General features: G+C 33.4%; 1 protein-coding gene across 1 annotated transcript; it reads left to right on the top strand.

The window, feature by feature from the left end:
* The first annotated feature begins 1,773 nt into the window (after positions 1-1,773).
* LOC127115391 (zinc finger protein BRUTUS) lies at positions 1,774-11,379 on the top strand. Its single transcript, XM_051046956.1, has 14 exons — positions 1,774-2,368; positions 2,885-3,094; positions 3,901-4,095; positions 4,230-4,585; positions 5,417-5,645; positions 6,014-6,182; positions 6,283-7,488; positions 7,575-7,746; positions 7,873-8,094; positions 8,164-8,301; positions 8,996-9,230; positions 9,382-9,441; positions 9,892-9,963; positions 10,578-11,379. Exons 1-14 carry the CDS (start codon positions 2,051-2,053, stop codon positions 10,707-10,709), a joined length of 3,714 nt encoding a protein of 1,237 aa, XP_050902913.1. The 5' UTR covers positions 1,774-2,050; the 3' UTR covers positions 10,710-11,379.
* The last annotated feature ends 584 nt before the right edge of the window (positions 11,380-11,963 follow it).

The raw sequence follows: 11,963 nt of genomic DNA, 5'->3' as shown, positions 1-11,963 counted from the left end.
AGAACATGGTTTTATGCGATCAACATGACCAAATAAGCCATAACCTATAATTAGAATATTAGATGTGTCTATACTTCGATATGTGTTTAATATTTTATTATTATTTTTTAAAATAATATGATCTTACATGCAAATGTATTGTATTATTTTTAATTTTTTTTAAAATATTACACATTTCAAAATATAGACACGACCCTCTTAATTCTTTCACTCCAAACCCTCCAAAAATCAACTCTCAAACAAACTCTAAAGATTTATCATTGGATTAAACTAAGAGACCTCTCTTTTAAGAGGGATGAAATCTAACCTACGATCAAACCAAAAAAAGATAGAAAATTTGGATCCCATATTCCTCATAATACCCTCAATAAATCAATCAGAGAGATCATCAACTTTCAAATCAAGAGAGACATTTCTTTATCAAGAGGAGACATAATATAGATTAAATGACCTTATCCCCTTAGAGATACACACATGAGCTCCATATCTAGCTGAAATTATCTCACTCTATATCCGATAATCTCTTAAGAGAAGTCTTAAATGCCACACACCTTTAAATTTATAATTGATTATAACATTAACCTTTTAATTAAACACCATTATAAAAAAAATAATGTTTCATGACATGTCACAGAAACCTAGAGTTCTGGATAAGCAAATTCAAAACATTGTTGCAGAAAGAAACCTTTGGTTACACAAATTCAAATCCTAATTAAAAAAAAAGTTGAATTTAGATTTTCAGTTTAAGACAAAAAAATAAATAAATAAAAATAACGAATATGAAATTATACATGCTAGACACATAAAATATAATCTTCCTTGATACATTATATGTTTAATGAACACAAAAGTTTATTTTTAATGATAATTCACTAGAATGTAAGATTGTACACAATTATAATTATAAAGGACTTTTTTGTATAAAATAAAAAAAATATTTTTTTTGTTATAAATATAAAACTTAAAGAATGAGATGATTATATAGAACCTAGAAATAGTTATATAAAACTAAAAATCACACAATATTATTAATTACATCGCCTAAAATAAGGATTGAAATTACACTATGGAGAATGTGACATACAAGAATTTCTGGATTTGTTTTAATTTTCAAAAAATGTTTTCCAAACATTTTTTATTCTGAAGAATGTTGTCTATCATAAAATTCTTATTTAGTTAATCTTCAATTAAAAATTCACAAATACATACAAAAAAATTATTATAAAATTGAAAGATTGAATCATGCCATAATCCTTTTTATTATAAAATCTGAAAATAAATTGATCACACCAAGAATATTGATCAAATATATTAATTTTTAAGACAAAAAATAAAGAATCAAAATAAATAATCTCAAACAAAAAGTATAATATATAATCCTAATATTTTTCAATTCTCTTAGATATTTCAAAGATTAAATTCTAAAAATACACCCCAAATTTTTTATTTTTATGATTATTTCTTTAAGTAGGATTTTCACCTTTTGACCGTGTCTTCTTCTCTTCACTAACAAAAGATATGAACACACATCTATGAATGAACAATAATTAAAACAAAACTGTAATCAAACTAATTTTTAAAAAAGAAAATTGATAAATATATTAAAGATAAATTCTTTAGTACGAGAGTATGATCTTTATTAAATCCAAATTCATTCGATATATTAAATTAAAATTCCAATCCTAGGTGGCAGCACTAGCCACGTAGCTATATCACAGGTATATAAACATCGTCATGATCTTCGCTCACTCGCTCGCAGGTTGTCTTTTTTCTTTAAATAAAATCTTATCACAGTGTGTATACTCAATAATATATTATGTTCCCCTTGAACCAAAATATATATAACAAACAATAGTAACAAAATAAACGTTACTCTTATAATCTTCACATACACAAAAAATAAAAAATCTCTTACACACAAACAAAAAAAATCTCAAAAAATTACAACAACAACAACGAAGACTGAAGACCTAGAGAGAGAAAATTTTCCGGGAAAATTAAAATCCGAGAAAATTCTCCGAGAAAATTAGAAAACGGAAACAAAAAGAGTATGGCGACTCCGTTAACGGGATTGCAGCAGCACTTAGACGCCGGCGGCGGAGGAGTTGCCGTGCTGTCGAATCTCGTTTCCTCTTCTTCTCCTTCTTCCACCTCCAATGGTGGCGGCGGATTCAACCGTTCCTCTTTATCAGAATCGCCAATTTTGATTTTCTCGTTCTTCCAAAAAGCGATTGGGAACGAGCTAGATGCGTTGCACCGATTAGCTATGGCGTTCGCTACCGGAAACTGCTCTGATATTCAACCTCTCTCCGAACGTTACCATTTCCTTAGATCGATGTATAGACACCATTCCAATGCTGAAGATGAGGTACAAGTTTTAGAATCTATTTTCCTGAAATTTTAGGTTGAATTGCGTAATTGAGTTTTGTTGATTTTGAAAAATGAAGATGTCTATGTCCTATGATTCATGATTTATCATGTTCACAGCTTCAGCAATTTAGTTTGGGGAAGAACATAGTAAGTTTCAGTGCTAAAATATTTTGCAATTGAAGCATTTGGTGTTGTATTTCATTCAAGTATAAGCTGGTAAATTTGAAAAGCACTGCATAATTTAAGTAACAGTGTGCTGCAGTTTGTTACTGCCTAGCAACAATTAAATTGATTGTATTCTTATTCCAAAAAAAAGTTGATTGCATTTTGATTTACTGAATTGAACTTTTTTATGAAGGTTACTAAATGTAGATAGCAAACAGGTATTGTCACGAAAATTCGTTCCATTTCTAGTTGATGTGAAATGATTGATCTATCTCTGTTGATTTGGCTTAATGGAACTTGCTTTTCTGCTATTGAGTCAATTCTAAAGGGAATCTGTTCTGGAATGTAGGTGATTTTTCCAGCTTTGGATAAGCGCGTGAAGAATGTAGCACAGACATATTCTCTTGAACATAAGGGTGAAAGCGATCTTTTTGACCATTTGTTTGAGCTGTTAAACTCTTCAGTTGATAACGATGAAACTTTCCGAAGGGAGCTAGCATCCTGCACAGGAGCTCTGCAGACATCTCTTAGTCAACACATGGCTAAGGAGCAACAGCAAGTAAGTTTATTCAATAAATATTTCCTTGATTACCATCTTCTTGGACCCTCACAATAAGATAAGCGCAAAGAGATATCATAATAAAAAACTTATATTCCCACCCTACAAGCTAAAAGTACACCACTATTTGCTGGTTGAATATTGCAGGTTATATTCTAATTCTGTAAAATTTATACTTTCTGCTGTTGATGTATATAGCATACTTTGCAGACTTGATGTGTCAAATATTTTTCTTGTGACCCAACACGTGTTTTTCAACTAGTGGTTCAGCGATAGTAATAGTATAACATTTATTCGAGATATCAGAAGCTCTCTTTAAATTTAACAACTACGGAGTTGTTGATTTCTCATGTAAACATTCACATGCTGGTATGATACAAGTGTTACAAAGTATTGAAACTTATTATCATCTATCCAAAACAAGAAACGTGGTCCATCATGTTGCAGAATTCGGACTAAGCCTTACTTTTCTTAGGTTGACTTGAGAGTACTGTCTAGGAGAAAAACAAAGCATGTAAATTTGTGCATGCTTGTGATAAAATTTATGAAAGTTGTGCATGAGTGGCTGAGGTTATCAACCAGAAATTTCGAAGATTTAACCTATGTGGCTTGCTTGCATATATGTCAGTTTAGGCCTGAGTTGGATAGTCTCCCTTAAGGGAATTCATACAATACATATATCTCTTTAGAAAGGGACGTCCTAATTAATAGAATGTGGCTAATCATGCCTTTAGTTTTAAATGGCTGAAATCTTTTTTTTTTTTGTGTGGTTATGTGTGTGATTTTTTTTTATCTGATGATATCAGGTGTTTCCGCTGCTTATTGAGAAGTTCTCAGTGGAGGAACAGGCATCTTTAGTTTGGCAGTTTCTTTGCAGTATTCCAGTGAATATGATGGCAGAATTTCTTCCATGGCTTTCAACATCCATCTCACCTGATGAATCTCAGGATTTACGGAAGTGCTTAAGCAAGATAGTGCCAGAGGAAAAGCTTCTTCAAAAGGTGTGGTTTTGAAGCTGCTTTAGACCATTGTTCTTACCCATTTATTTTTAATGCTACTCTATAGGTTGAAACAGAATTTATATACATTTGATTTGTCATGTTAATGCATCTGATCATATTTTTGCTTATTGAAGGTTATCTTCACCTGGATGGAAGGGCGAAGTAGTGCTAACACAGCTGAAAATTGTGTAGATCATTCTCAGGTTCAATGTAGTGCTTGTCCTTTAGCCAATCAGATTGAGAAAATAAAATGTGCATGCGAGTCCACTGTATCTGGGAAAAGAAAATATTCTGCATCTATTCTAGATGTTCCAGAGACAATGGGTTCACATCCTATAGATGAAATATTGCTATGGCATAATGCTATAAAAAAAGAATTAAATGAGATAGCAGTGGAGACCAGAAAGATACAACACTCTGGAGATTATACCAATCTGTCTGCTTTTAATGAAAGATTGCAGTTCATTGCTGAAGTTTTCATATTTCACAGGTATCACCTTAACTTGTTCTTACAATTCTGTCTTGTGGAAGAATCTTATGTTTCTTCAATTAAACAGTTCCTTTTTCAGTTTTTGATCTATCTCTTGTTTGTTTTCAACTTAATATGCTTGTTACTTTTGATCTATTCATATCTACCACATATAAGATCCCTATACTTTGCAATGCTTTTTCTCATTAAGGAAAATAGCTGGACAGCCAAAGAAGAAACATTAAGCAAAAAAATGTTGGATGCACAGAATCTGTTGTAGCTCCTCTCCTGTCCAACTAGCCTATAAACAACACAACTTGGATGATTGCTAATACAACATGAAGAATTCTTTTGCCGCTTCCTTGTAGGATCAGTAATAATACTAAATGGAAAAAAGAAAATAGTAATTCATCTTAAAGAAGTGAATGAGAAGTACTAATAGTTGTTAAGCTCCTATATAATGTGGATGTAGTACTTTTCTTTCTAGAGGAACTTCTCATAATCTTTTTATTTTAATATCACATTCACATACTCCTATGGTATTAAACGATTCTTATAAAAGATTGAAGTGTGATTCTTTTAGATGCTGTCTTATGTATTTTATTCTTTTTATTGTGAAAAGTACAAGCAACAGTTTGGAAATAAACTGTCATGGAATGGTTATGATAGTCTCTTGCTAAAGAATCTTCTCATGATCTTTAATTATAGTGACCTATATACTTTATATAGCGACATAAATGATAGTTAAAATAATTGAGCTACTTTCTTAAATTCTGTCCTCTGTACTTCAAGTATTAGTAACTTGCGACAAGGAGTGAGTCAATGATTAATGAACCATTTCTATAAATGCAGTATTGCTGAGGACAAGGTTATTTTTCCGGCAGTGGATGGGGATTTTTCTTTCTTTCAGGAGCATGCTGAAGAAGAAAGCCAATTTAATGACTTCCGATCTTTGATTGAAAGAATTCTAAGTGAAGAAGCAACATCTAGTTCAGAAGTTGAACTCTATTCCAAGTTGTGCTCGCATGCTGATCATATAATGGAAACCATACAGAGGCATTTCCATAATGAAGAAGTTCAGGTGATTCTTCACCACTCATATAATAGTTTTTTCCAAAAATTAATAAAGGGAAATGTAAGTCTCTAAAGTAATGCAATATTAATATTACTATAGTATGGTCATAGATTTGTTTGGTGGGATTGAGTGTCATATGCTCAGAAGAACATCATAGCTTGTCAAAGGTTGATAAATATGAGCGTTTCTTGTATCTACTAATAATATTATTTTTGGGAGAGAAGTGTAACATAGGATATTCTTTACTTCTTAATCCATAGTTGAATTCTTAATCCATAGTTGAATATTATGACAAGTGTTTCACAAAGAAAGTTGTGACTTCAATATGCTCTTTGATCTATTTTTAATGCGAGTTATGTGTCACATATCTGTAGGTTCTTCCACTTGCACGGAAGCACTTTAGCTTCAAAAGGCAACGTGAACTAGTGTATGAAAGCTTGTGCATGATGCCTCTAAAGTTGATTGAGCGTGTCCTACCATGGTTTGTTGGATCATTAACTGAAGATGAAGCAGAGATATTTCTGAAAAACATACAATCGGCAGGTTATATATCTACTTTGATTTATTTCTCACTGAAGAAATATATTTTTAAGAAACTTACTTTTGCATCTTCTTTATCTGACAACTTGCCTATCTGGTCCAGCTCCAGCAATAGATTCTGCTTTAGTCACTCTCTTCTCTGGTTGGGCTTGCAAGGCTCGTAAAAATGGTCAGTGCTTGTCTTCAAGTGCATCACGTTTCTGTCCTGCTAAAAAAATTGGTCGGTCTTCCTGTGCTTGTGCATTGTCTGGTAAAGATTGCTCAGTGTTAGCTGAATCGGAAGGGACCCAAAGATCAGTGAAGAGAAGCATATTGGAGCTGCACAAAAATGGAGATGTCTCAAAAACAACAGAAAATGAATGTGCCCAGAAACCATGTTGTGGTGCCCGGTCTTGTTGTGTGCCAGCATTAGGAGTCAGCGGCAACAATTTGGGGCTGAGTTCACTTTCTGCTGCCAAGTCCTTACGGAGCTTCACTTCTTCCGCCCCATCTCTTAATTCCAGTCTTTTCATATGGGAAACAGACAGCAGCTCATGTGATATGGGCTCTGCAGAAAGACCAATTGATACCATCTTTAAATTCCATAAGGCTATACGCATAGATTTGGAGTATTTAGATGTAGAATCTGGAAAGCTTTGTGATGGTGATGGAGCAACTATTCGACAATTTACTGGAAGATTCCGTCTTTTATGGGGTTTATACAGAGCTCATAGTAATGCTGAAGATGATATAGTTTTCCCCGCATTGGAATCCAAAGAGACACTTCATAACGTGAGCCATTCTTACACATTAGATCATAAGGCGGAAGAGAAGTTATTTGAAGATATTTCTTGTGTTCTCTCCGAGCTTTCTGTCCTTCATGAAGCATTGCAAAGGACCCATATGTCAGAGGATTTAAGTGAAAGTAATTTGGGAATATCTGAAGTCAATGATAGTGATGATATCAGAAAGTACAATGAGCTTGCAACTAAGCTTCAAGGAATGTGTAAATCTATACGAGTGACCCTGGATCAGCATATTTTCAGGGAAGAGCTTGAACTCTGGCCGTTGTTTGGGAAGCATTTCACTGTGGAAGAACAAGACAAGATAGTGGGCCGAATAATTGGAACTACAGGGGCCGAAGTTCTCCAATCAATGTTACCGTGGGTGACTTCTGCACTAACACAAGATGAACAGAACCAAATGATGGACACATGGAAACAAGCAGCTAAGAATACAATGTTCAATGAATGGCTAACTGAATGCTTGATAGAGAGTCCAGGATCTACATCACAGACAGAAACATCAGAACATAGCACTTCTCAAAGAGGTCTCTAATACACTTTGAGCTTGTTTCATGTTTTGGAAATTGCAGGATGGAAAATTTAAAAATATTGTTTATTATGTTTTTTATAGGTGCTGAATATCAAGAAAGCTTGAACCTGAATGATCAGATGTTTAAGCCGGGTTGGAAAGACATATTCCGGATGAATCAGAATGAACTTGAGTCAGAAATCCGGAAAGTTTATCGCGACTCAACCCTTGACCCAAGGAGAAAGGCATATCTAGTGCAGAATCTGATGACAAGGTTGATTCCAGTGTCTATAACTATGTCGTTTTATACAATTACGATGTAATAAAATGCATGTTCATTTGATAGAAGTTTAATCTTTCGTCGTCAAGCTCTTTTTCATTAGTTATTTGTTCATTGTAGTCGCTGGATAGCTGCCCAACAGAAGTTACCTAAATCTCAATCTGGGGAATCATCTAATAAACAAATAGAAGGGTGTGTACCTTCATTTCGGGACCCAGAGAAACAAGTATTTGGTTGTGAGCACTATAAGAGAAATTGCAAAGTTCGAGCTGCTTGTTGTGGGAAGTTATTTACATGCAGATTTTGTCATGACAACAATTCAAGTGATCACTCAATGGATAGGTAATACTTTGAGATTGCTTAATATTTTGTAATAGTAATATATCTAATTTTTTTGATTGGTAATTGCAGAAAAGCAACATTGGAAATGATGTGTATGGCCTGCATGACTATACAGCCAGTTGGGCCCATATGCACAACCCCTTCTTGTAATGGACTTTCAATGGCAAAATACTACTGTAACATTTGCAAATTTTTTGATGATGAAAGGTAATTTTCGTTCTTACTTTATAATTCAGAAGACTAGTATTAAAACCACTGTTTCCTTTTTCCCGTTTTGTTACATAAGAGGCCTTGTAAACATGGTAAAGGGGACAGGGCTGGGACAGATCCATAATGTCAAGCATACACATTTGAGCTGCGAAGACCTTTTGCTAATATTTTCTCTCTTGAAAAACATAATTCAGACAAAAGTTACTAACTTAGTATAGCTTTGAGTTTCTTATTATTTTCATATGCTTGCTTGCATATGAAGATAACAATCTTAGTTTACACTTAAGGGAAATCCATAGTGGTGCGTATCCACTGTTAAACATGAAAGTTATTTTGTACACAAAGTTTTAAAGGTTTGAAAAAGAAGAGGCAGAACATTGAGGGAATATTAAATGAATGAACTAAATCAATGCAAAGCTTGATTTGTACTCTAAGCCAAAGAACTCACCTATTTCTTTGAAAAGTGATAAAGAATATTTGGTATGAGTAGCCATTTGGCATCTATTTAGTGTAAAAGACATGACCTTTTTTTCTTGGTTGTTTTATTTAGGAGAGGATTAAGGATTCTCTTTGTAATTGTTTCTCTCTTTGTCTCAATACTTGAAACCTTATTTCTTCTATGGTCCGTCTGATTGACATTGTATTTTTCCATGTACCTTTTGGTTTTTAACTTGGCATCATTATTCCCCAGGAATGTTTACCATTGCCCATTTTGCAATATATGCCGTGTTGGACAAGGGCTTGGGATTGATTACTTTCATTGTATGAAATGCAATTGTTGCGTGGGGATAAAATCAGTGTCTCACAAGTGCCTGGAGAAAGGCTTAGAAATGAACTGCCCAATTTGCTGTGACGACTTGTTCACATCAAGTGCAACGGTCAGAGCTCTTGCTTGTGGGCATTACATGCATTCATCTTGCTTTCAGGTATGTCACACCCATTTTAAGGTTTTAGCTCCCCACACAGACCGTGAAAAAGAAAATTTGCAGTCAAACAGTTAACTGTTTATCTTCATTCTACTTCAAAATTTCAAAGAATGTTTTGCATTCAATCTCATGCGTTGTTGTAAAATGTTAGGCATACACTTGCAGTCACTACACATGTCCAATCTGCAGCAAGTCATTGGGAGATATGGCGGTAAGAACAGATTCTTCTATAATCTTCTATATGAAGTCTAAACTTGTACAATTCTATTTATATATTGATCATTTATAATCCTATGCATGTGTTGGCATACTATTAGAATTTGAGGTAAGTGACGTTGTTAGGACGACCCTGTTAAATTTCAATGCCTAAGTTTTTTCAAGCATGTCTGATTAAATACAGAGATAAACTACAGACATTCAAATTCTGTTTATATTTATAGCATTTCTTTCTCCTTTCTTATAAGTTGTGGCTAGGGAATTCCTTAGTGACCCATTTTGTTAGAGATTCAGTTTTAATCTTGAGTGGGTATTGGCACAAATATCGTAGTAAAAACTACAACATATTTTAGTTTACTTATGCTGCTTTCAAGTGAAAATAGATTATATAGATGCTTACAAGTTTCATGCCGTACAACACTTAGCTGTTTCTCTACCTACCCAGGTTTACTTTGGTATGCTTGACGCGCTGTTGGCTGCTGAGCAGCTTCCTGAAGAGTACAGGGACCGCTCTCAGGTATTACCTCTGCTTGTTTCTTCAATTTTTATGTGGACCTTGTTAAGTTACTCTTCATTTTATTTCTTTTTCAATTATTAACGGGAGTATTTAATTGACCTCCAAAGAATTTGTATGCAAACTTAAAATGAAAAAAGTAAGTTGTGGTGTGTCTTTTAGGCATGTGAGGATTTCTTTTCCCTCTCCACATAGTTGTACTTCCAATTTTTATTTTTTTGTGATTTATTTTTCCATCAAAATATTAATGATAACAATCATGTAAAGGTGGATTTAAAGACTCAACTGATATGACTTGTTTATCCCATTTCGTATACTAGGGGGAATAAGTATGTCGAATACCATTTGTTTTTAACCAACAAGATTTTTCATCTATTATGTTTCTATACTAGGTTGAACAGTGTATGTTTTGAGTTGGAAGACATTACATTTTGTTATGACCTAAGAAAAAATATATGTTTAACAAACCAATATAAGTTCTTCAAATTTGAAGTTGCATCATTTTGGTTTTTTCTCATCAGTTCAGAGTCATGACTAATGTCAATAACATTAATCAGCTGAATATATGTATTGGTGTTATTTTACCAATGTCAATAATTTTTCTTGTAACAATGCAGGACATACTCTGCCATGACTGTGATAGAAAGGGAATCTCACACTTCCACTGGTTATATCATAAATGTGGATTTTGTGGTTCATATAATACTCGGGTGATCAAGAGTGAGACAACAAATTCCAGCTGCCCTTGATGTGTTTTTCTTTAAAGTACAAAGGGTTTGTATATATTGTGTGCTTGGATCTGCGTCAAGTGTGTTTTTTCTTGTGTCCAATGCCATCTCAACCTGATTTTGTCGAAGCAGTAGATTGGACATTCAAGTGGACATGCGGTGAGACCCAAAACAAATGTGGAAACAAACACACCAATACTTTGTATAGACATCCAATTTTCCTCCACCAGGAACCCGCAACGTTTCATGTTATACATAATGCAAATGAGTCACTTCCACTGAGGCCTCTTGTGAGATAGAATCACCAAAATCAGTACCACAGTTGTCATGTATAGATAAACTTTCTTCCATTCCGTAGAAGAAAAAATCAAAAGTTTTCCACTCTTTTTTTCTTACAATGGATACTTTAGTTGCTCCTCTTTTTTCCCCCTCCCTTGTTAGAATTCACTCAAAGTCTGCACTATTGTTACTTCACACATTGTGAGTGGGAAGAGTTTAATTGAGCTACGTCAGCTACTGAGCCTTTTGAGATTTTTTTCTTCAAGTGATTTTTAGGAGTTTCCATTGTTTGTAACACTATCATTTTAAGCACGGTTATGTAATTGTTCTAACTTCTGTCAATATAGATAGATACTATATAAGAGTAATGAACTTGATTAAAGTTTGAATGACAAAGAGGTTGATTCTAATAGTGTTGAGGTTGAATTGTGATGATAGTTTAAAATAAAAACGCACTATTTATCATAATAAAATTAATAAGGTCTTAACACATAATCATGACTTTTTTGCACGTCTCTTTATTTTATTAAATATTTTTCTCATATGTATTTTTATTCATTATATCCTTAAATAATTATTATTACTACTTTTGATAGAAAAAAAACAACTACAATAATTTTATTTATTAAGAGTATTGATGACATTAGTATATATCATGGGGAATGTTTTTATAAGACTAACTAGGATATATCATGGGGAATGTTTTTATAAGACTAATTGTATTAATTTGAATTAGTGAATTTCCTTTTTTAGGTAGAGTTTTCAGATGCAGGTCTTATTTTACCAAATTAGATTGCCAATCTCTTGTGTCATTTTATTGTTTTATGCATTATGTTATTGCTGTTATTATATTGTTGTCATACTTGTTTAACAAGATGGACCAGTTGTCCTAACATTGTGTCCAACATCTGTCCCCTCTAAAACCAAATTTCAATTGGATTAGAGCAGGAACCCTATTCTAGTTGGGTGAACTCTAGGGAAGATATTTTCTGTTAA

This window comes from Lathyrus oleraceus, chromosome 1 (assembly GCF_024323335.1).
Source record: "Lathyrus oleraceus cultivar Zhongwan6 chromosome 1, CAAS_Psat_ZW6_1.0, whole genome shotgun sequence".
NCBI classification, from domain to species: Eukaryota; Viridiplantae; Streptophyta; class Magnoliopsida; order Fabales; family Fabaceae; genus Lathyrus; species Lathyrus oleraceus.
The sequence above is the reverse complement of the archived record's forward strand: the minus strand, read 5'-3'. Positions and strand labels throughout refer to the sequence as shown.